The following is a 25320-nucleotide window of genomic DNA, read 5'->3' on the forward strand; positions in this document are numbered from 1 at the left end:
TTTTTTTTTTAATAGAGCATAATTATCCAGATTTTTTGCCACACTAAACCAAAGAACAGCTTACATACTCAGAAAGCTGCAGCCAGCCAGTATAGCAGCAAAAGCCGAGCACTGGCTAAATAGAGAGGATTTTCACGCCCTGGAAAAAATTGACGGGAAAGGTTATGAAAATGAGTCTAAAACAACACTGAAAGGCGTGAACGTTCATAAGCACTTAAGTCATTATCTCGTACAAAAAAGCTGGTCCACTTGGTGCAGTGTGTGAGTAATAGTTAGCACTAGTAAGCATGGGCTCTAACCACAGAATGGGATGCTAAGCACGCAGAAGATTGCAGCTTTGAATAGCAAGAAGCACATCGATGAGTGTTCTGTTTTGCCATCCATCTTAAGTGAGGCCTGTACAATGTCCCCCTTGTTCAGAGCGGTCTAGGGCCGTTTTAATAGAAGCCAAACATGTGACCTGCACTATGCCAGCACAAAGCCCTTGGACTTTCTTTACATATTTCCAGTTGTAAATCCTTGTGCTCTCTGGCTGCTTTACAGATTGTCTAGACATTTCACTTTTCAATTCCTAAAATCCTGAACTCTCTGAATCGCCTTAATTTATTGTGCTGTTTTGCATTTCATGGCGCACAATTCTACACATCATTTGGGTCCATTGTTTGCTTTGGAAAGAGACCAGACCTACAGTCAGAAGAGTTCCTGCTGGCTGATTGGTATGCATTATACTCATCAGTTAAAAGGCAACTGTATGTAAGGCAGTCACTAGAGGGGAGGGAAACTCTTTCTGGCATCTATGAAACATTGTAGCCAGGGATTGCCTTTTTAGATTTCAAACAGTAGTACTCCCGCCAAGCCTCAAAAGGACATTGTTACTTGGCTTGAATTTCCCTTTTATTTCCTTAAGATTATTTGATGTATGTTCATTCTTTTTATTTGCACTGTCTGGTCGTTTCTGATAGACAGGGTGCATGTACCCAAGTGACGCGTCAGGTTATGTGGGCTCCATACTAATATTTTGTCAAGGAAGCCAGTGACCTCCAACCCAGAAGCCTTGATGTTCTCCCAGAATTTTATGATACATGCTATTTTCCTTTTTACCTTAACTTCCGTATTCTTTCTTCCCACTCTTCAACATTTTGCAAAATGGATAGAGAAAAAACAGATTTAATTTTTTTTTTTTTTACAAATATAATACCCTTTATCGCCTAAATAATCAGAGGTTTTGAAGAATGTATGTTGTGTGCGTTTTTCATGTTTGTCCCTTTTGGAAATGTATTCACCCTGTTCCTATTTGCGGGTGAGATACCAGTTCTTCCGCAGACACGCCCCAAGAATGGGGTATATTGAGTAATGGTAATGGTGTACAGGATAGCGGAGAAGTTGAGAATGATTGCCCAAGTGATACCATTTTCTTGTAAAGGATAGAGAAATTAGCAAATTATGTAAGGAGATATCATGAAGGCCATGAGGGAATGTACAAAAGGAAGAGTTGTTGCCAATGAGGCGTGAGTAAGCATAGAGGGATATATGGTGTACGGAGGCCGCATGAAGCCCTACACGTCGTGATGGGACGGTGGGCAAGCAGAAGCAGTGAGATGTACAGGAGTAAGGGAGTGCTGTTGTTGTCATTGCAATAAAATGTTCATGTGGGTTGATTGGATAGTGTATTCCCTTGAAATCTGACAGATGTGCACTGTTTCTTTACAAAGCCACCCTGCTAAGATGAGATGGGCCAAAGTTTGCATGACAGATCCGCCCAGATGACCCCCAAACGGCTTAGGGTTGCCAGCATCACAGATCCCTTGTCAGATGTTCCCAATCATCATGGTGCAGATCAGGCTTCTCCAACGAATAGCTGCTCTCCTGTGTGCATCCCAGTCTTCTAAATTGGACATTTTGCTTGCTTAAATTAACATATGCATGACATATACAAATTGTGTATTCCAAGACAAAAATCTGTGAATTCTCACAGATCATAAGCTGATGTTTGGAGAAAAAGGCTGAATTTCCAAACTATTTTAAAGGTGACTTTTTAGTGATAAATCATGTGCTGAGACCTAGTTGTAATACAATCAATTTTGCGCTGGTCACTGCAGCTGTAGCTGGCATGCATTACCTATATGTAGGCTTTCCCGATTAACAGTACCTTTGTTTACATCACTGCTGCCAATCCTCCTGATGCACTGAGGTGGTCACTGCTGATAATTTTGGACATGGTTGTTACTAATCTAATCTTGTATGATGTGGTCACTATTAGAATACTAATAATATTACTAGCTTGTGAAGAATTTCTTGTAACATTAGTAGCTCTTATTACAAAAAAGGTTGGAGACCCCTGGCTGTAGCTCATGCTTACAGGTATAACTGGGATATAGTCTGCAAAAAAACAACATAGATTAAGAAAGTGTTTTATAGTGATGAAGTATATGCAACCACTGTGATGAATTGATACCTTTTCCACCCATTAGAGTACAGATCAAAAAACAGAAGACATTTTATTATATGATCAAAAGGGAAGCACTGGGAACAACAGAGTAATAGTAGAAATATACTGATTTGGAAGTGTTCTGGATACATATCAAGAGCGGCACAGGACATGCTATTCAGGACATGGTCTAAGGTCTTCTTCCACAATGGCAGTTTTTATAGGAGCGAGATTAATGCAAAATGAGCAACACTGTTGGCACACAACTCACCAGGACAGGGTTGAACCAGGAAGTCACACAAGAAGTCACCCTTTACTTGAGAGAATCTTCACTGGGGATACCTGGGTGAGGAGGCCATTCGTACTCTGGATAAGAAGTAGAGCACACATCATGTGGCTCCATCATTTGATATCCCTTAGGCATCCGTGGCTCTAGAAGTGATGGCGACATGTTGGAATGAGTTTGAATAATGAGCTCTAAGGCTGATCCTTGAGAGGTCCACCCAGCTGAGCAAACAAGGGTTAATTATAGTTATCATCAGAGCCCTAGTCAAGTAATCGCAGTCAGCAAAGTATGTATGATGCAAGAAGTTAGATTTCGACTTTCCTCCTCTTTCCACCTGAGACACGGTTTCTCCTTTAATAAATCCTTTTTGTAAGAAACGGCTTGCATGAACAGTTTTTAAATTTTCTAAGTAACATACAAGAAATCTTGTTCCACTTAAACGGAATCTGCAAAGTAGAAAATTACATTTTGCAAGTTTGTCTTGCGTTGCAAAAAAAAAATGCAAACTATGTGTAGTTTCCCAAACACTGCAAAGTTCCAACAAGACATTATGAAGTATGTCAATCTATTTTATATTGCAAATTCATACACCAAGTGCTGTGATAAAGCTGGGACTGGCAGTGAGTGCTACAGTCCGGGCAGCTATGTTCAGTATGGTTCCCACAAATCCTCCAGTGTGCAGTATGTTCACAACAGGACACCTGCATCTGTGCCTGAAAACATTCTGAATGTAGTGTTGTGAGGCATCCTTGGAGAGGGTGGAGAGGATTTTGAGGTGCTTTGTTTCCCTGCTTGGTAGTGGGAATCCAAGGTAGTCCAGGTTGATACGGATGCACCTGATCTCCTGGCTCAGTGGGTCATCAGGGGTAATAAAAATGCACCCAAGAAATAAACTGCATTTGAACAATTTTACGTTCATATGATGTGGAAGTCTGGGTGTGTAATTACACTAACATTAGCAGTTTATATATCACACAATAACACTGAATTGTTTGTCTCTTATTGGTGTTAATTACTACCCAACTCAGTGTTATCCTTTTCCTCCATCAAGAAGAACAAAAAATGAATTAAATCTTACAAAAATCCAAAGATGCTTTTTCTGGTTCAGGGGCATGCAGTTTAATAAAATATCTGCTTGCCCGGTACAGGTTGCTTTATAAATCTACTTGCCCTGTTAAAAAAAAAAATAAAAAAAATCTAATTGTCCCTTTGGTGCCATGTTGTGCAGTGACAAATTATGACAGCATTATTATTATAATAAGAGCTTTGATTATAGCCTCGCTGATTATGCCAGGGCTCATACTATAGTAGGATTTAAAACTATATATTCCCTTTTATTGCCACCTTTCCACAGATCTACCTACTGGGGCTGGAGGTAGCAGTAACTAATACTTCCTATATCTTTTTTTTTTTTTTTTTTTTTTACCAACTATTCTCTACGCCTTTCCCATATTGAGAAAGGTTGGAAATGTACTCCTGACAAGGGCAGAAGTAAAATTTCTTCCACTGTTGGGGAAGAAAGTGGTTGGACGGAAGTGAACTTGTAAACACAGATTTTTGCATAAGCAAACCAACTCATGCATATTTTCTTGTGGTAAAATGAATTTCACAAATATTTTGTAGAAGACTGATTTCCTGGCCTACTTCTGTAGATTCCTGTGGATATGTCAAAGCTGTAAATCTTCACTGATGCAAGGACATATACCATAGGTGCACTTTTGTGACTTTCTTTAAGAATTGGGCCCATAATTAGGTCTGGCATTAACCAAAGCCTTTTGTTTTTATTAAAATTCTATCTCTTTATCTATTGATCGACTTGCTTCGCTGTGAGTCACTGCATTCTGCTTTTTCATAAGGAGCATATCAGCCTACAAAGTAGTTTTATTCCGTGCAAGGACCATTGTGGCAATGTGTACTTTTTGAGAAATTTTTATTTTATTTTTACCTATGTTTTTTATAATAGTGAGTGCCCGGCAGCTCCCAATGCTATAAAGTTGTACAAAAACCATATTAAAACAAGACACAGATTGTCAAAATGCAGAACACCGCTGCCAGACTGATCCTCAACCTGCCCAAGAGAACCCACATCACCCAGCACCCGAAGGGCCTCCTCTGGCTCCCGGTCCAGAAGAGATGCCACTTCAAGCTCCTGACCCACGCCTTTAAAGCCCTCCATGACCAAGGACTCACCTACTTGAACCACCATTTGCACTTCCACTGCCCCTTGCCCCCCCCCCCCTTGGAACCTCCGCTCACCTAGCTCTTGCACAGATCCTTTTCACATGCCGCTGCCGTGCCGGCAGGCACTCCTTTACCAATCTCGCCACCAAAGCCTGGAACATCCTCCACCTCTGCATCCCCCCCTCGCTGGCTGACTTCCAGAAGGGGTCCAAGACCTGGCTCTTTGGATGAGACCTAATTTAGGTGCCTGGATACCTTCGCAGGTGACAAGCACCCCTATACAAATACCTGATTGATTGACAGAACCAGAAGATTGACCAACAGAACCTTTGGCTGTGCCAATGCTTGTTTAGTTTCATGTTTTCTATAATCCTGTTGAGACTTGTCAAAACCCCGATTTTTCCATTATGGATATTTTTTTTAAATACTAGACTGCATCAACACATTTTACTAAATGACGCTTCAAGGAAAGAAGGACCTAAAATTAGCTTAGCAAAACGTCTTTTTCCAAGTTGCATTTTTGTGAACAATTTATTTTGAAAGCAAAGAATCATGAATCTTGCTTTCAAGATTCTGCAGATATTTCCATCTAATCAGAGAGCATTATGGGCGCATTATACATAGCATCATATGGTTAAACTTTACAAACGTGTATATACATTTTTATAAAGGAACCACTGTCAGTAGTGCAGTTCCGGGGCTTACCACATTTCCTTAGAGTACTCACCCTAATAATAATGGTTTTGAATTAATGAACCATAAATACACGTTCGAACAGCAATAACATGTGAGCACAAATCTTACTTTAACTGCTGGCAGTGCCATTCCCAGATCCATAATGTACTTTAAACTTGCAACCAAATGGTTTGTGCTGCAGGGGGTTGAGTCTACTTGTCCCAAGGACAAAAAAGACATGAAAACGTATTGTCCTTGACCCCAAACAATATGCAGTGGGAGTCTGGCTACAGGAATTCCGCATCCTTGTGGGTCTATACAGCTGCTTGCAGCGTTTCTGACCCACAGCTTACATGCAGTGGTCTTGACACAGAGCGTTTACCTCTGTTTTCAATTTTGTTGATAAGAGTTTTTGAAAATAATGCATATGTTTCCATCAACCAAAGGCTAACGGTGACTACAGCCTTCTTGACTTCGCCAGTTACGACTTAATGTTTAATGACAATGCCTCCTTGCTTCCATTTTCTTCCCAATTTGTAGGTTGCTGGAGCAATTCTTTACCATTTTCAGACCTATAGTCCCCCCATTGTATGAAAGGACATGGCCCTTAACTGTTTTGAGGTTAGTTTAGCTGTATTTCATTTATAAAGTTTATATAATGGTGCTCTCCAAATGTCTTTGCCCCATCTTAGAGGCCCTTGCCACCCTCTAGGTAGAACCCCAAATTATCTCCTTACTCTGCAAGTTTGGCCGTGACCACCAGAATAGCATGGACTTGGCCCCTTTCTCAGCCCAGCGTATTGGTCATGCACCTCTATGGTTAGATGTTATATTTTAGGCCTATAATTAATGCTGCTTCATGGCTTTTGTCTTGCATAATGTTAGACCTTGAACCTTGAAGTAAAATGGAAATTTCCCATTTGGGTAGAAATTCTGATTGTATTAAAGTAACTGAGTCTACTAGTGTTGCTCTGGTCACAACACCTAGCATGTTGTATCCACTCCTGTTTGGGCCTTCAGTTTTAGGCAATCCAGGTTTTGACCAGGCTGGTTGGTCATCCCTCCTAACCTCCCCCACATCAAGAAAGAAGGTGAAATTTGACCTACCAGAACTCTTATTATCCTTGACTTGTTTGAGACATCAGAGTCACTATGATATTGTTTGCTTGTTGTTTTTGTTGTGTGTAAATATTGTTACAATTTGAGTGACAGAAATAGCTCAAATGAGTAGCCTCTGTGTCCTTAAGATTCGGATTTCCTGCATTTCCTGCACTGCACACACCCTTGATTGTTACTGGGTAATTTTTTAGTTTATTGTACTTGTCTTACCTTTATATGCTTACACAATGACGTGTGCTGCCTAGCTCTTAAGATTGCTATCAGAGGGACTTCCTAGACTCCTCAGCATGCATATGCTTGCATTTGCACATTTTTTTTGTTTGTTTTTTATTTACCGATCCAACTCGGATTGGTGCCTAAAAGGTAAAAAAAAAAAAGGCGCCCTTATCATTTTGTAGACGGATACATACGAAATGACGTGGTTGTCCGCCTTGAAGGTTTTTTTCTTTTTTTACTTTAGCCACGCTGCACAGCATCGGGGGCTGATGCTTCTGAAAGGCGAGTAGCGTTAGGGCCTAGTCAGAGGCACCTAGTGACATTTTTTTTTTGTTGCAAAGGCACACGTGTAACACGTAACTAAAGAAAAAGCTCCTTCGTCCTTGTATTGTGACATTTGTCTAGTGGTTCCCAGCTCCGTGACATGCTGCTTTCTCTGAAACTCACAATGTAAAGGAATCGCCTTCTTGGGGTCCATAAGTCGGAGCTTTTAATGTCTTGTTTGCTTGTTGATTTAGTATGCAAGTGAATTGCCTGGGAGAGCAGAAGGGGTTCAGAGGTCAGTCGACAGGGCCACTAACTGAAAACAAGCGCTAGCACGCTATTGATCTGGGTTCATTGAGGCAAATTTTGTAAGCACAGGCATTCACAAAAGCTGCTTATATTCGCTGCATGCACGAATGATGTTTCTCAGAATAAGGTTTTAGGAAAAAGTAGCCAAAAGCCAACGTTTTCTGTCTGGAATACGTTGAGGAAATAAATAATTAATTGTACATGACAAACAACTTGATGGTTGAGTGTACCTTTCCGGTGTGAAATAGTCCTTCCTGTATTCTAGTCAAAGCACTTCCTGCAAGGTGGAATGATGCACCAAACTGATAATATAATGGGTTAAAGGGTAATTAATATATTTGTCAAGCTAGAACTTGAAAAAAGTGTTGATAAGCTCCAAAACCTGGGGCGTTTGAAAATATGAAGATTTCTGTTTATTAGCTGCTTTCAGAATGAAACAATTTGGCAGAGAAGGCATTCTTGGCATCAGCGGCGGCTCCTCCGCAATGCCCCCCTCTGGCTCAGAGCCAGCAGCAGAAAAATAAAACGATATTTAATAACTATCATTTTATTTTTCTGCTTCTGGCTGAGCCAGCCTGTGCAGGGTGGTGCGGGTAAAGTCTGGGCCATGAAAGGCAGGTAGGGAGAGGGAAGCAAGTGCACTTAACTGCACATGTCTTATTGACAGCCGTTCTAGGCCGGCCAAACATACATGCGCAGTTAGGTATCTCCAACCCAGCTGTATTTGACATCTGGGTTGGACAAACAGCACATACTCCCTGTGTCTAAGCGAGCAGCAAACCAGCCCGCTCAGGCCAAACCCAGCGCTGCTCTCATGCTTGATCATAGCATGAGAAGAGCGCAGGGATTGGACTGTGAGTCTTTGGGACCAGAAAGCAGAGGAGTGCGAGGTGGCCGGCAGCACCAGGTATGTTTATTATTATTATTATTAAACCTCCCCCGGCATACTGCTTCCCATCCTGTGCTCTCAACCTGCACTGCCCCCTGCAACTGCCCCACCAATTTTATTTTGTCGGCCGCCTCTGTTTGGCATACTATCCAGTCCTCAGGCAATGAAATAAAGGCGGGTCCAGTTAGTGACATCTCCTGTGAAGACATTGAGAACCTGTGTGGGTGGACAATCAAATGGTGCTCTTCCTGTTGACACCGGGTACTACAGAAGCCATCACTGAAAAAACGGTGAAGCTGGGTGGGACACTTCTGTGTGGCGTGCTCATTTATGGAAATACTCCAGATGGGTGGATCTCAAACAGAAACCTTCTCCAGGGTCATGCTCTGGTAGGCAATGCAACTAGGAGTGGAAGGTGAACATGAAGGCACTAAGCATTCTCACCTCTAGGGTGTGGCAAGTTTATACTCTGAAATCATCGCAAATCACTTTTTAATAAAACTGCGCATATTTTGCAAGCATTGGGAAGGTTACAAAGTTGTAAAAGAACATGTGGGAGTTATTTTATGAACTGGTTGGGTAGCATTGGGTTTGATGGTGTAGGCTTGGCTTTACCTCCTCAGATTACATAAATGATTGTGGGCCCTGCAAGATCTTCTTTATCAACTGTATCACCTAATATTTATGAGTAATCACTTTCCAAATTAATTAGTTTATTTTGCTCTGTACTTTACAACTTTAAGGATGATATGCAAGTTATCTTACCGTTACTACACCGTAGTATCCACCACTGGAACACAACAGTTTCCAAATTTTGCAATTGCAGCACAGGGCTGGCTGACTGCTATTTTGTCTTTAAAATGAGCACAGGCCAAACAGATCATAGTCCTAGGACGTGAGAACACTTCTGGAAATCTACCATCGGTCTCCTACTGTAGGGCCCGTCCCTCACATGTCTGACTTTATAAGACACCGAGATGTTTGTTCAGTGCCAAAAAAAACAAGAAAATCTAGGTAATGATTTGGTTCTCCTGTTCTTTGCTGCTAAAACAGTTAAGTAAAGCCCCACCATCTTTTTTTTTTTCTCCTTCTAAAGATGATAACAATTCAGTCATCGCTGCTTGACTATATTACCCTAACAATTTTTATCTGGGAATCCTCTACACCCAGACACAAAAATTGGTGTCTAAAGACCTGCTCTTGACCACTCAGAAATTTCTGTCAGATAAGCTGGACCAGCCCCTGTCCTGAGTATATGAGTTTTCAGCACTTTTATCACCCTGAATGTACCGTTTTTTGAGTAATTGGTGCCATCTTAGCAGGGTATGTCTCTGAGAATGAAATGAGGAACGTACTGTCTATTCATTTTGTTGAACAGTTGTGTGGATGACCGGTTGATCCCTGAGCAACTGAATGCTCTTTTGCTCTTTATGTGAAACTTGGTTCGAATCAAATGGGCTGTTTTTTGTATGGTTCTTTCACACAAACAGGTCATCTTTGTTCTGTCTGATGGAACTTTTGAAAAAATATGAAGGTGATATTGAAGAACGTGAGGTGTTTGGATCAGTGGTGGAAGTGGGCGGGATCTGAGGGGCACAGCGTGCCCATACTTTCTTAATTTAAAAACAAGAGTTCCCCTACTTTGTTTGAAAAGATAACTGTCCTGGGACGAGTAATTCCGAGGATTAATATACTTCAGCTTAAGTGTAAGGCAGGGAGCCTCCTGCACTGTGAAACCGAGGAAGGGGCAAACAGCTAAACAAGCCTTCTTGCTAGGGTACCTGCTTCCCTCAAAAAATATAAATATGCTCAACTGGTCAGTCTGCAAGTGTAAACGGAGCATGGAAGCCGGTAATGGCTTTAATTGATGGAATCGCTTGAAGTCTTGTGATAACACTGATTTATGGCTTTTTGAGTGATATCCCAATGGAGTTCAGCTGCGCTGTGAAAATTGCACTAGTACAGCCTGGGTTTTACTAAAATCCCTGTTTTTAAACCCTTTTTTATCGTTAACATTTTTGCTTATTTTGTAGGAGCCTGTCTCGTACTCTGTGTAATGCAAATGTAATATAATGCCTTACATATTCACAGTGCTTTCTGTCACAGCCTGGGACCTCGTGGCACTAAACATAGACAGGCCTCCAGTGCACCAGCTAGGATTCAATTCTGTGGCTCTCTGGTTACAGATCTCTGCAGTGCATTAACTAATAGAGGTTTCATTATGTAGGATAGTGGATTTCCTACTAATTAAACTAACTTGTATTCCTTTTTAATTTAAGCTGTATGTTATTTTATATGTAGTTACCTTAAGGTGAAAGACGGAAAAAAGTTATAGAATATTTTGTTTTTTTTTCAGCCACGCATTTGACCCCACCCCCACACGCACTCATCCAGCCCACTTTTGTGCGCAGCATCACAGTTCCTATACTTTTTTAATGCACTTCAACCACTGGTTTGGATGGTTATTTGTAAATCCTTCATAGGCGAAAGGCCTGGCTTTCTCCATATAAAACTTTGCTCGTTAGGTATTTATAGTCTACCGTAGTGCTTCCTGCATGTTCACCATTCCTAAAATGCAGGATTCATTATTTTTTTTTAAATCAAACTTTTATAAGATCTTTAGTTAAACCATTCCATCGAATCATAGATCCGCCTCTGAAGGTAGTGCTGTTCAAAGACAGTGATGTCTCCACCTTTGGCCGTGGTTGTTAAAACACCAGACATTACCCAGAGCCCAGAACAAAGTGTGAAAGTTACTGTGAGGGCACGGGCAAAAAAACTTTCGAAGCAGTCAACTAACAATGCCAGGGATCATAAAAGATAAGAGATGGCACCCAGCAGTATTAGTATTATTATTATCATGGGTGGCAAACTTCCTCTTGTAGGAAGATACCCTCCCCTCATTCAGATGGTGACAATGTGCACTTTACAATTGTAAGAGCTGTTATGGCCCTCTGGAAATCCAGGTAGCAAAACAAAATTGTATTTCTCTAACTAAATCTCTTTTTTTCTCTTTTTCTATTTATAATACTAAATTTCTCTCATTCGTTCTTTCGCTCGCCCGTATACTACAGAAGCGTTCTCACTACATGCACAGCTCTATGTGTTTCCGGCAGCATTGTATACAGTACCCCAGTGACTTAACCCTTGTTCGAGATTTGATTGCCTGTGTGTCAATCTTGTTTGGCTTGATCTTATTGGTGTCTTTCCTCACTTACCATGTTCAACCCGCCCACAGGATCTTAATGGTTTCACCATCAGTAGATTTCTCATGGTCTAGGCACATCCAGGTGATGGGTGCTGTGCTGCGCCAATGGCAGGATCAGTATCTATTGGTAAGGTCCAACTTGGATACTTACAATTTCAAGGATGTGGTTAAAACTCTGTTAAGCTTGCTTGATTCACTTCTGTGCCCAGATGAGTCATACAAAGTGAATGTCAGCACAGTAATGTCCCATTGAAGTGCCCTTTGAGATTACGATCATTCGGGCGACTCCCTCACCTGGCATTGCAGAATATGATTAGTCTGATTATTTTTTCCTCTGAAAGTCACAGCAAAATACTGTTTAAAAAATAACGTCTTTCCTACCCTTTTCCTGTTGTTTCATTCATTTACAGGTCGGGGCTGCCCTAGAGGGTTAAATTATTTGTGCAAAAGAAGGTGCATGTCTTTAATAAAATCAGCCACCGCCCAATTTATGCGTAATTGACCAAAGTGACTGCATCATGGCAATGGCATCAAGAGTTTTATGTCTTTGTGACATGCATGTCAGCGTTTTAAAGAGGCATATTTAACAAAATCATCAGTATGTTTTCTAAACATTATGACTAATAAAACTCTGTTTGCACACAAGATTTAAGGAGGTTAATTAGCAGATGTGCACTTAACAATCAAGAATGACCTAAACATTGAAAAAAAATGCACTTTTCACAATGCACGACTTGAAGGCAGGGTCGAGGCAGCGACATTGGAGCCAAAAGGTCCTACATGGTTTTGTTAACAACCCTTCAAAAAGAATTGGAACAGCAAGCAATGCGTTTTCAGAGGTTCAGCGTGTTGATCGACATAGGGGCACGAGAAATGCAGCAGCATGTCAGGGGATGTGCCCTGACCTTTGCTCTAAAGTAGAAATAAATATGCAAATAAAACCAGACAGCTTTTTGGCCAGTCTTTTTAGGTAGAAATTCGCCTGTTGGATTAAGGTTCTTTTTAAAACGAGCATTTTTCGACGCCAATCTGTCTTGCTTTATCTAAAATTAAGGAGTGACTTGGTAAAATGGTGACAAAAGCTGTAGGCCAAGGCAGAACTGTGGTGCCTGTTAATCCCAAATGCATCCGTCTTGGAGGCAGGCGTGTGGCTTGACCCGTGTTTTTTCACTGCTATATTACCAAGCCACTCCCTACCTTCACACACAAGCACGACTGATTGGTTTTGCCAGTGCTTGTCTTTTCCTTCTCTTGTAAGCACATCCCTTGACCACTGCCATCAAAATCACCTTGGAGGCGTCTTTCAGACAGTGCATGGCGAGCAGCTAAAAACCAGGAGTAAAACATGCTAAGTGACTTCTAAAATATGAAATATAATCTTTTGGTAATTGTGCATATATTTCTTGAGGATATTTGTTCCTTTTGTGGGGTCAGAGCTGGGGCACGAAAGTGCGGACGAGGTAATTTTAATCACTTAAGTCCAAAAATGCAATAATGACAAGTATTAGAGCAGCATTTCCAATCAACGACCGTGTGTTCCCTTCGATGGGATTCCACTGTGGTGGCTGAGAGATTGATGCCACTGATGATTCAAGTGTAGTCTGAAGTGATAACCTCTTACAAGTTCTAATATCATTTTCCTTGTGACCGATTGTAATTGGTCTTGTATAGTGTGAAATCAACTGGGATGCAAAGGAGCAGTGAACCGGCAGGCACCCCGGAATATGATTAATTCAGAACAGTGAGGCAGCTAGCGGGTACTACTGACGCTTTCCATAGCGATGTGAGGGTGATGACCCTGCAAAAATATTCTGCTTTTTCTTAAAGTTTTGAAGTGTTCAAGTAGTTCTTGTGTCAGTATAAGAGTTGTTCCAGATCCTGGATCTGTCCTTCAAGAAGGCTTGCCTTCTGATTTTCATTCTTCTTGTTTTGAGTGTGGTGTTGACCTGGTTTCACGTAGGGTTCAGTCTGTCTCAGGCGGTTTGTTTCTTAGATGTTGAGACCACTAGTTTCAAAGATAATATGGATCTCGACGACCAATTTAGATTCTTAAGAGCTGAGGTGATGAGGTTGAACTTCTTCTAGATCTTGATGAGCTGTGCAGATGTATATATGATGTCTTTCAGCTGTGCCAGAGTGGTGTGTGAGACTGTTCAGCACAGATTTGCAGCCATACAGATGAAGAAGAACCAGTACTCTTGCCTGAAGCTGCCTTGTGAAAGAAAGCACTTAGCTTTCTTCAGGAGCAAGAGCCAGCTAACCTTCTGTCCTTTAATGGCAATGTGTTCTTTGTATGTGAGGTTCAGTATAGTGCATAGCTCCACTCCCAAAACTCTGATTGTTTTTTTTTTTTTTTAAATCCTAAATGGCTGCCTTCTCCATTCACCTTCCATACTCCACTGAGGGTATATGAGGGTATACCTTGTAGTTTCCTTATATGATCTACAAAGGTAAGTACATGGTTGTAGCCTCCTCAGTGATGTTCCTCTCCCCCTTGATTGGCCTTGACTTCCTTCCAGAGGCTTGTGCATTAGTAGAGTATTTTGATTGGTTTAGGAGCTTGTGGTTTGGGAAACATGGCTGAAATACATTTTTCAGACCAGAACTCCTGTGGCAAGTGCAATTTGCAATGTGAACTGGGCATCAATCAACATTGCGGAGCCCCTACGAGAAGTCTGAGTTATAAGCTGCTCTCATTTATTTGCGCCCCTCCCCCAGCCAAAGTAGTCTAAGAATGACTGTTTCTTTGCTGATTTGTACATAGGCACTGGGACGTTTGTGCTTTGCCCTGTAATTTATCAGTTTTTATAAATCTTCGAGTTAGGCTGCGTCTCATTGATGAGCTTAGGCATGCGAGTGCATTAGCAATGTTCTTGCCCTCAAATAACACATTAGTGACACATAGCACATGTATGTCAATTTTATGTTCGACAAGAAACAAGGTACACCTTCCTTTGTCTGTACTAATTTTAACTTTTCCCAGCATGCCAGGTAATAACAGACACAGATTTTTAACATGCAATTTGCGAGGCATGGGAAATCGAATTAAGAGCCATTTTTTAATATACAGGGGGGGTGGTTCAAGAAACCCACATTACGAGAGCCGAAGGGGACAGACTTCCCAAGAAATGGAGAGGCTAATTGTTTTGCACTGAATATTTTTCCTGTGCACAAGTTGCTCTAGTCCAGATCACACTGGGCATCCCCTTCACAGTGCAATAAACAGACATGATGGAGAAGCCAAAGTCTTCTTTGCAGTTGGGCTGCTTGATGATAAAGTGCTGACTAGACTGTATGATCACCCAGCATAGAACAAGAGACATCCTGAACACCTTACAACCCTTCATAGCTTCAGATTACACATACCATCAGTCTGTGGTGAGAATTTAAAAAGGTCCTGGCAAGACAATGAACATGTTTTTTCCTCTGCTTGCCAACACAGATGGCAAGAGCATCAGTTGCACTACAAGACTTGTTTTTGCATTGACGCCTGACAAATATCAGGCCTGTGGTGATCAGAAAATACACATACTATTCACAGGTAGACTAGCTGCTCTCCAGGCTAGATTTTTTTGCTAAATTCTGAGCAACTGCAGGGGACCTCCATGCAATGGGACCCTTGGCCAGAATTATCTCTGATCACGCACCAGTGATGGCAGAGGTTCAGATGGTGGCATGACAGACCATGAATCCTGAGGTGGAAATTGAGGTTGGAAGCATTAGAAGACACAGAAGTTTGGGAAACCATATTGACTCACATACACCAACATTTTGAAGTGGGTGACTTCTTAACAAAGATGCTTGCATTGACTGGGATGCCTTTAAGATGTACATATGTGGTATCTGCGTCATAAGTGTATAAAGCTAAATCCACACAGAAGCGTGATATTTTAACTTTAGAAAAATATATTTTAATTTAGAGCAGGAAGTGACTTTGGGGGCGCAAAACATGTAGACTCTAAAACACAGCAGAGTAACAGGCAATGTATATTGTACAGTAGGGCATCAAATGCTAGCCAGCACACAAAGGAAGTTGAAGTCCATCTGTTTGCTGTCATGGCTGGTCCACAGTGAGACAGACCACACGCAGATCAGATCACTAAGGAATCCGGGGACACATACAGAAGACACTGAAGAACAAATAAATGGGGTAATATCTGTATTTTATCAGCAATTAAACTAAATACAAATGTATGTTCAGAAGGCAGGTGTTAAAATAACTCTATCCAGTGCAGGCTGAGGAGCTGCATTGAGGAAATAAAAGCTGCCATCAGGGACTTGGCCCCAGATGAAATGCTGCATGGGGATAGACTCTGTGGAGTTCAGTTCCATGTATGGTGTGGCATGGGGACCTAAATGAAAGATATTTCACCAGATGGCAAGTGAGAGAGGAATGCCTTTGCAGCCTGCAAGACAGACACTCCTTGGCAAGATCCATAAACTAGGACAGGATACTCAGGTGCGTAAAGCGTACCGACCCCTTTCAATGCTCAGTCTTGACTACAAGATATTAGCCAAGATCATAGCCACCAGGATAACCCCCTTGCTGGTACATCTGGGTACTAGTAAATAAACTGGGCTTATTCCCAATATGTGTACTTCGATGTCCATTAGACTCTTTCTCCATGTCATGGGGGAATGTCCCAAGATGCAACAAATACCCTCTTCTATGTCAATAGATATAGAGAAAGCTTTCGAGACAGTGAATTGAGAGACAGGATCCAGTTCCACGTCCATGAAGAGCCTTTTGCACATGAGTCCTGCAGAGTTTCTCCTTTACCCCTTTTCTGTTTTCCTCTCCGGCCAACCTCCTTTGAGGTTCAGTATGGTGCGTATCTCCACTTCCAAAACTCTTGCAATTTTTTTCAAATCCTGCCACATGGCCGCCTTCTCCACTCGTCTTCTTTACTACTCCTCTGAGGGTATTTGAGGGTAGACCTTGTCGTTTTCTTATAATGATCTACAAAGGCAAATACAGGGCTTGTATCCTTCCCAGTGATGGTCCTCTTCCTGTTCCGCTTGACTGCCTTCCGGAGGCTTGTGCGTTGATAGAGCATTTTGAAAGTCATACATCCCAAATGGAAGAGGGAAGAAGCTAGGGTGTGGGCTGGCTTTGTCTATTTATTGGATTAATGCGAGCTAGGCATGTGTTATTTAAGTCTGGTGAATGCGGTTTCCCTGTCCTTTTCCATTCTGAGTTTTCCGTTGCTGAGGTGAAGAGCTCTACCTATAGGTGTAGATTAGAAATCCAGTTGTAATTTCCATCATAAGAGTTTCCACCCTCTTGTGTAGGGAGGTGGAACTTGTAAACCCTACTACTGGGCGGAGGCTTCCACCCAGAATTGGTGAAAAACATCTGTCCGGAGATCTCTGCCCTGTTATAGGCAGCAGAAATCTACTTGTGCGAACATCTCCATTCAAAATTTTGTTTACTGTTTCTTCGATATTTTTCATGTTATTTATAAACAAATAAATAGACCTTAAAATGCTATTAAAAAATAATTACAGTGCTGCATGGATAAGATTAAAGTTAGAAAAATGTATTTCTGATCTGTATGGAATATGTCAAAGCTGCAAGAGGCTTGAGGGAAAAGGTGTATGTTTTTGAATTTTGAAACACTGTTGGGTCCTTGTTTATCGAATGACTGCAGCTTTGTTTATGCGGGTGCTGCTGTGCCCAGCACTAAATCTCTGTTCTATTTCATTACCACAGGGAACACACTCAGTAACCTGATTATGATTCTACCTCCTATCTATGGTGCGATTCAGACCCTGCAGGATGGCCTTGAAACCTGCTACTTAGCTGCCTATTTGGGCCTTGCAGGTTAGTTTCCACTTTTGATCTTTGTTTTCAGTTTTGCCAAAGAAACCTTAAGTCGTTGTATTTTATTACATTATCTGATGAACCAGGTTTGTGCCACTGTCGCAAGCGATGTTATTGCAGACTGTAGGCTATCATTATGGATGAGTCTTTTAATGCCACTCTGCCACTCCTTGCAGCACTTAGAAGCTCAACTCCACACCATATATTACAGAACTTTGAACATTAATTAAACCATGAAGACATCCCCAACATTCTGTATCTTCCTCTTTTCTTTGCTGCTCCCAGACATCTAAAGACTGTATTATGTTTCATTTTTTAAATTTGGTTGCTGCTGAACTGAGTTGTATGTGACTCAGTTAGTTTTGTTGAGTTTCTAATTTTTACAAATACTGAATGGGTTATGAGTGAGTTTCTTATAACCATTTTGTGTAAATAAAAGGTAAGGAGTGCAGAGAATAAAAAAAAATCTTGACCATGTCCTTTTTACCAATCTTTGCAGATTAATTTAATAAGGGCTTACTCCGGATTCATAGTTGTTTCCCATGCAGCATTGAGTTTGAAAAATGGCCGTCAAGGCCAGTAGCCCAACGCACCCTTTGTTTTTTGTTTTTTGTGAAGTCCCCATTTGCTGCCTTCTTGAAGGGCCATTGGAGGTTTTCGGCAGATAGCTTTCAAGCCTAGGGGAGCATGAGGAAGCTCACGCTGCTCCGAGGCCACCCCGCATTGCAGTTTTTCACCTGTTGACCAGGTATAGCAAGTAAAGAAGGATTTTGGGAGTTTTAGAATCCTAGGCAATTTGGTGGTCAATTTGATGAGCTATAGAAAATGCATTTCAGTTAAACCAGTAGCTCTGACGCACTGCTATGGGTCTTGACGGGTGTAACCTCAGGGTGTGACAGTTTGAGATGCCAAGTGAACGTCTGTAGAGAAGTGTTGGTATACTTCTTGTAGGGCGTTGACAAAAATGCATATATTTCAAAAGGGAAATCGCTCTGAGACAGGAAGAGTTGTCCACAATTTCAAGTGGGGAGGTGAAGTATAAAATGCTGAGAGGATTTATTCACAGGGACGTACTGGAGCTAAGGGAGGCTTTGAAAAGTGCATTCGGTGAGAAAAGCTAGTTGGATAAGGAGTTAGGCAAAAAGGTCTGCTCTCTAAATGAGGAAGGAAAGAGGGTAGACAAAGTAGGAGGAAAACACTAAGAAAATAAATTGTTTGGAGGCACAGGGAGTTGCTTTGGGGAGCAGGGAGAGGAGGTCGCGTTTACCAGGAGAAAGAGAGGCATCCCCCTCCCCCCGCATCAGAGTATTTTTAAGCCAACACATGAGAGACGGTCTTAAGCTGAGAGGAATTGTAAGGGAATGTTCTTTCTAATCTCTTTTAGGAGGGTTTCAGTTGTTTGTGCTTTGAATGAGACTAATAAGTTACTTTCACCAGTGGGGGATCCTTGTGATTTTTAGGTGCATGAAGACTGATTTTGTCTGTTTTTATTACCCCAAGTTTAAGACTAAACCAAAATTGTGTGTAGTTAAGTGTCTTAAAATGAGAAGCGTGTTTGTGTGTTTTGGGCAGGTGCCCCGATGTGGTGTCTTATGATGCCGGGACACCAGCTGCTATAGCTAAATTTGTTTTCTTTTGGTGATGGGAGTCTCGGGTTTGGATTTGGAGAGGTTTGCAGCTCCTGTGGTCAGTAAGGCATTTCAGGAAGGAGGACATGTGGAGGATATCTTAAGAGCAGTAGGCTGGCTGAATGATGGGTGCTTGTGAAGTTCTACCTAAAACCAGTTGAGCATGCCACGTGCTGTGTTAAGAAGTTTTGAACCTGCATTAGGATACTCTGTTCTGACAGATAAAATGGAGATTCTCCAAGTAAGGTGTTAAGAGAATCTGGAATATAATAAATACATTCAGGAACCCTCCCAAGCCACCCTTTGTAGGGTTTGGTTATTTGAATGTTTTTATTTGAATTGATTGATTTACAAGGAGATGGTTTTATACTTTCTCTGTTAGCTGGCCAGTAGTCAAAAGAAACATTTAGACTGCAGTTAGAAGAATTACAGAAGTGGACGTCACAGTTTGACAGCAGGAACCTAGACATCTTGCGGTAGTCCCAAAAGAGAGAGATGAATGTGTGGACAATAGTAAAGGTTTGTTGAGTGCTCAAAGTTCTGGAATATATGATGTTCTGCTAAACTTCTAAGTGCTCTAGAAAGCAGCAGTAAAAATACTTTTATTCATAACACGAACATTTGTGTCATTCACGTTCTCCTAACTGCCTTCTTGGAGAACCTGCATTCTTCCTGTCTGTAAAGACAAATACATTGGTGATAGACTGGCGTGCCTTTTACCCAATGAAGCATTGTGAGAAGGGGGATGTTTTCACACAAATTTATTTCCGCTTTTGATTATTCCCCCCCTCTCTCTCGATAATTTTTTTTTTTTTTTTTTACAGAAACCTTTTGTTCTCCAGAAACGCTAACCTGCTACAACTTGGTTTTCTATTTGTCTGCAAAAATAGATATTTGACTTCTTTATTCCCAAACGCCATTAAAAAAAATAAAGAACTTCACACATTTTACAAAATCTGAAACATTTAAAAAAAAAATGTGGTTGGGTGAAATTGCAGTTCTTCACTCTCACCTAATTTTCTCAAAGCATTGGGGCTTTGGAAACGAAGCCCGTGTGCAGCATGGCATTAGTCGCATGGTCCATGCCTTATCTAGACTGCCTGTTTACCACTTTTCGGTTGTGTTTACTAAAAAAAAAAAATCGTGCGAACCAGTCGTCAGACCTTTGACCTTTTCCTGAGGACACATGTTTACTTTAAGGCAATAATGATGTTAAAAGTCAGGCACTCACCTGAAGTGCCCTGTGACCTTGCCATGTTTCGTGGAGATTTTCAATCTCTCTGCAGGTCACTAGGTCATAGAAAGAATGCCCATAAGACACTTTAACAGCCTTCTTGTCCCTTGCTCGTTAATGAACTTTGCCCTTAAGCGTTGCCTGGAAGTTTGTGGTGGTGAACAAGTAATGCACAGTTTAGGACAGGAAAGTTGCTGACCGGGACCTCCACTGCTGTACAGGCCTGTCAGATAATGCCAATATTGTAATGTACGCTTACTAGCAGTCAGCACGTGTTCACCTTTGCACGGATCATCAATGGGATATTATCAGGACAATACAGTGTCACATAACAGGTTAATATTACTGTACCTGCAGTCGCAGCTTCTTACTATGAGCTAATGCTTCTCACAAATTAAATGAACAAGTGGAAGGAGCTCCACCATGAGCTTTGCAGGCACCACACCATTGCTACACTGATAACTTTACCGTAGCTGCTGCCACGGCGCTGTTGGTGTGGTGGCAGCCAGTTGGACCTCAGCATGAGATCTGTTGGCTCTGTGCATCCCCCGCAGCATGATGTATACGTACAATCTTTTGAGCCTTAATTGCTCAAATCACAAAACGCACTTTCTGAACCTAGATCTATCTTTCTGCCAAACTTGGTGTAAATCCCTTCAGCAGTTTGGGCTGTAGCTTTGTCTAAAGTTCCTATGTAAAACTTCATGGTAAAAATGGATTTTGCACCCCCCCCGCCACCCCCCCCCCCCCACCTCTTTTTCTTGGCCTCCGCTTGACAGTTCTTCCCAGTTAGCAGCTGAGATGGAAGCGTGTGTTTTGGGAAAATCTTGGGAAGATTCCTTAAACGGCACCAAAGTTACTAGGAAAACAAGAAATGCTTTTCCTGCAGAAACACAGTCATAACTAGAATTACCCAGTGGGGTGTGTATATATATATATATATATATATATATATATATCACTTAAAAAAATAAAGGTTACAGAGACGTTAATAGTTAGGCTTGCATTTTAAGTGTGCAAAACCATCGAAATTCAGCAGTTAGAGATATTTCAAGGAACTATAACTTGTGCCCTAAAGTAACTAACTATAGGTTGCGCCCTGCCATGCACAGTTTTTCCTCAACAGTTTTACAGCAAATATAACATTCATTTTATCAATGATGTTATCAAAGATGTCATGAGTGTTGCAATATGTGGGGTAATTAGCAGTGCATGGCGAGGGTGCAAGTTATACTTACCTTAGGACACGAGTTATAGTTACTTGAAATAACTCTAAAGATATCTGCTGAATTTCTGTGGTTTTGTACGTTTAAAATATGAGACTAACTATAACGCACCTGTAACCTTTGTTTTTTTTGTCTTTTTTAAGTGAATTTCAGGTTTTTTTTCATTCTATTTCCTAAATATAATGTCCCTGTAACCTTTGTTTTTTCAGTGAATGTCTATGGTTTAAAAAAAAAAAAAAAAAAAGTAATTTTAATGAGTATATGTTAATCCAGCCACCGCTGAGCTCGGCCTTTGTCCGTGCCTTTGGCCAGGCCCATAATTGCTCTGAATCACAAAAACATGTTTCGTGGCCCAAAGGCTAGCTTTCTGACAAATTTGGTGTAATTCCCTCCAGCGGTTCAGACTGTAGTCGTGTTTTCAAAATCCCTATGGGAAAATGTGTTTTGGGAACCCTCCTTTTTCTCTGACCCTGCTTGACGTATCGCCCCAAAACTTTTAAGATGGCAACTAAACTGACTATCGTATTAGGTTTGTAAAGATTCCTCAAGCAGCGCCATGGTAATTGGCAAAACAGAAAATACTCTTCCTATGAAAACTAGATCCTAACTATTACTATCCACTGGCGCCGGCCAGTAGGTTTTATATATATATCTATTTCTATGTATCTATATATAGGCATATACACACACTTAAAAAAAAAAAACAAAGGTTACAGGAACGTTATAGTTAAGTTTAGAATTTACACACACAAAAACATAGAAATTCAGCAGTTATAATTATACTTATCTCGAGAAACTCATGCCCTAACGTAACTATAACTTGCGCCCCCGTCATGCCCTGTTCCCTTTTTGTTTTGTTTTTTGCATTTTTTTGGGGAGTTGGTCCCGAGTCCTATGATGGATGCTAGCACTTCCTAGTTGAAGTGGTGTTGGCAGCCAGTCAGATCTCACCATGAGATCTGTTGGATCCACAGAGGATTTGTGTCTCTGACATATATTAATGTTTTTTCTTTAATAACTCAAAAATTACAGGACAGATTTGCACCAAATTATAAAAAGCACTCTTTCTGGATCAAGATCTAGCTTTCTGCCAAATTTGGTGTCATTCCGTTCAGCATTTCAGGCAGTAGTCATGTCTAAAATCTCTAGGGAAATTGCATGGGGAAAATGTGTTTTAGGACCCTTCTTTTTCTCGGCCCCCACTTGACAAATCACCCCAAAACTTTAAAGACAAAGCTGAAGTGAGGCGAGTGGCCTACTAGTTTTGAAAAGTTTGTGAAGATTTGTCAGACAGCACAGGGTAATTAGCAAAACAAAAGACACATTTCCTATGGAAACTAGGCCCGGAGTATAACTATATATATTAACTACTGGGGGTCGGCAGTAGGTAGTTATAGTTAGGACCATGTCTCTATAAAAAAGCCTTTTTTTTTTTTTACTTGCCTATATCTTTGCGCCATTTGACAAATTTTACTGAAATGTTCCCCAAAAAGTGTGTGTGTAGGGGGAAGAGGTGTTAGGGAGGGTAAAAAAATGTGTGTTTCCCCTTGTTAATTCCCATAGGAAATCTGAACATGTCTACAGCCCGAACCTCTGGACGGAATTACACCAAATCTGGCAGAAAGGTAGCTTTCGGGACACAGATTACGCTTTTTATTTGGTGTATATCTATTTGGTAGCTGTTGAGAAATTTAAGGAAATCCAAATTTGTATATCTCTGGCTGCGACGATGTGGCGAATAATAACAAGGTCGTATAGAAATCTGCAGAGCTTTAGCCAAGTCTGAGAAAAAAAGTTAAAGGAAGGGGGCCAGGACAGGGAGACCTGGTGCTGGAGTCCAGAAAAATAAATGTTCCTGCAAACTAGCTCCCAGGATTGTTTTACTAAAGCCCTCCGGTGGGCCAGGTCCCGAGGGGGATTTAAGAATAAAGGGTGGGGGGCACATGCCCCCCCCCTTCTAGGTCATTTTTATGCCCCCATTCTATGCAGCGCTTCCCCTTGGGGGTTAAAGAATTATGTATGCAGGGGAGGTCGTGCCGCCCTCTCCTCCCCCCGCAGTCTTGGGGACCACAACCTCCTCACGGCTATTCATGTAAATTAAGAGGGAGGGTTGTGTAGCGTTCCGTCCCCCATCCCCTAGGTTTGAATTTAAATAATCAAGGGTGTCTGTCATGACCCCTGGGACCACTGATTCTCCAGGGTTGTTTAATGTTTGAGGGGGGCCGCAAGGCGGAGCTATAGATGGCCCTGGGGACCGGCTCCTGCTATGTCTCGGAGTGTCTACCCCCGGGACATAGCTGTTACTGAATCATAAATTGGACTTGATAAATACCAAAATGCATTCTTGCGATCGCAAAAGGCCCATTGGACTGTTTGCTATCGCTAAAACGTTTGATACATCTGGCCCATAGTTACTTGCAGTAACTCAAACTAGAACTGCTGAATTTCTGTGCTTATGTGCGAGTAAATTTAGAGCCTAACTATATAGATAGATGCATTCACATTGAGATACATGGTACAAAAATACTACATCATTTTGCCTTGACTGTCTGATAAGGCATCATGCCGCCTCTGGTCAATGCACGGCAGCACAGCAGAAGCTTGTGGAATAATTTGCTTGCCCAAATATGTGCTGTCGAAGTGTAGTTTTTGGGCATTATGGCACCTATGTCAAGTGTATCTCATTACTTTTCGTGTGGATAAGACTGGGAGCATATTTGAATTGTCAGGAATGGATATTTTAGTCATTTTTTTCCTAAATGCTGCAGTAAAATGAGTTGGATTGGGCCCAGAAAGTATTGTAACACAATGTTGATGTAGGAAGATTACGACTAGACAAGCCAGGATGATTTGATCAGATTTGAGCTAGAGCTGGAAGCATTCCAAGGCATCCATTGCTTTGTATCAATCTGTCCCTCAGTATGTTGCTTCTTCTGCTGGGCCTGCCTCCAGAAAATACCCATGCCAATTTTCCCATTGTTGGAGGCTGCTTTAGTTGTTTTTGTAAAATGTATGTAAAGGCTGTATGCTTTTAGTCACTCTGTTAACCATGGCTTCAAATCTGTCTACACAAGCCTTTGTTACCCTAAGTGGGAAGGGTATGCCCAGACGTGGGTCCCATGCTCACTGTGCCACTAGTTTCAAGCTAGCGTGGCTGATGAGGGTTGATACCCCAAAACCGGTCCCAGGATGCTTATTTCCAGTCCTGGGAGGGCCTGGCAGTTCAGGCTGGGCTGTTCACAAGGGGGAGCAGGGTCAAGACTGATTTGCATATGGCTGGGTCCAAACTGGGATGGCGTGGTGGTAAAAAAAAATCAGTGGATTAAGCACAGACCTCTGTGACAGGGGCAAATGTTTGCATTGTTCAGCATTCTGTCCATCATTTGGCTCTTTTTGCCTTTGTCATCCTAAGTGGGAAGGTTATGCCCAGACGTGGGTCTGATGCTTACTTGCACAACTGAATTCAAGCTAGTCTGGCTGATGAGAGGTGATATCCCAAAACCGGTCCCAGGATGCTTGTTTCCGGTCCAGGGAGAACATGGACTGGTAAGTGGGGCTGGACTGTTCCCATGGTGATCAGGGTCAAGACTCATATGCATATGCCTGGGTCTAAGCTGGGGTGGCATGGTGGGACAAAAACGACGGGCTAAACCCAGATCTTTGTGACTGGGGTGAATGTTTGCATTGTTTCTCATTCTGTTCATCTGTTCTTTTTGCAGAACTATTGTAGCACAATGTTGATGTAGGAATAATGCGGCAAGAAAAGCCAGAATGATTCCTAGCAGGTTTGAGCTCAAGCTGGAAGCATTCCAATGCATCCATTGCTTGTTATT

The 25320-nt window shown here is 41.6% G+C and overlaps 1 protein-coding gene across 1 annotated transcript in view; it reads left to right on the forward strand.

Annotated features, from left to right (window-relative positions):
• ACER3 (alkaline ceramidase 3) overlaps positions 1 to 25320 on the forward strand; it is a 194816-nt gene that overhangs the window by 80147 nt on the left and 89349 nt on the right. Inside the window, exon 2 of the mRNA XM_069203905.1 lies at positions 17289 to 17399. Within this exon, the coding sequence (XP_069060006.1) occupies positions 17289 to 17399 (111 nt within the window). The remainder of the gene's footprint in view (positions 1 to 17288; positions 17400 to 25320) is intronic.

Source organism: Pleurodeles waltl, chromosome 8 (genome assembly GCF_031143425.1).
Source record: "Pleurodeles waltl isolate 20211129_DDA chromosome 8, aPleWal1.hap1.20221129, whole genome shotgun sequence".
NCBI lineage: Eukaryota > Metazoa > Chordata > Amphibia > Caudata > Salamandridae > Pleurodeles > Pleurodeles waltl.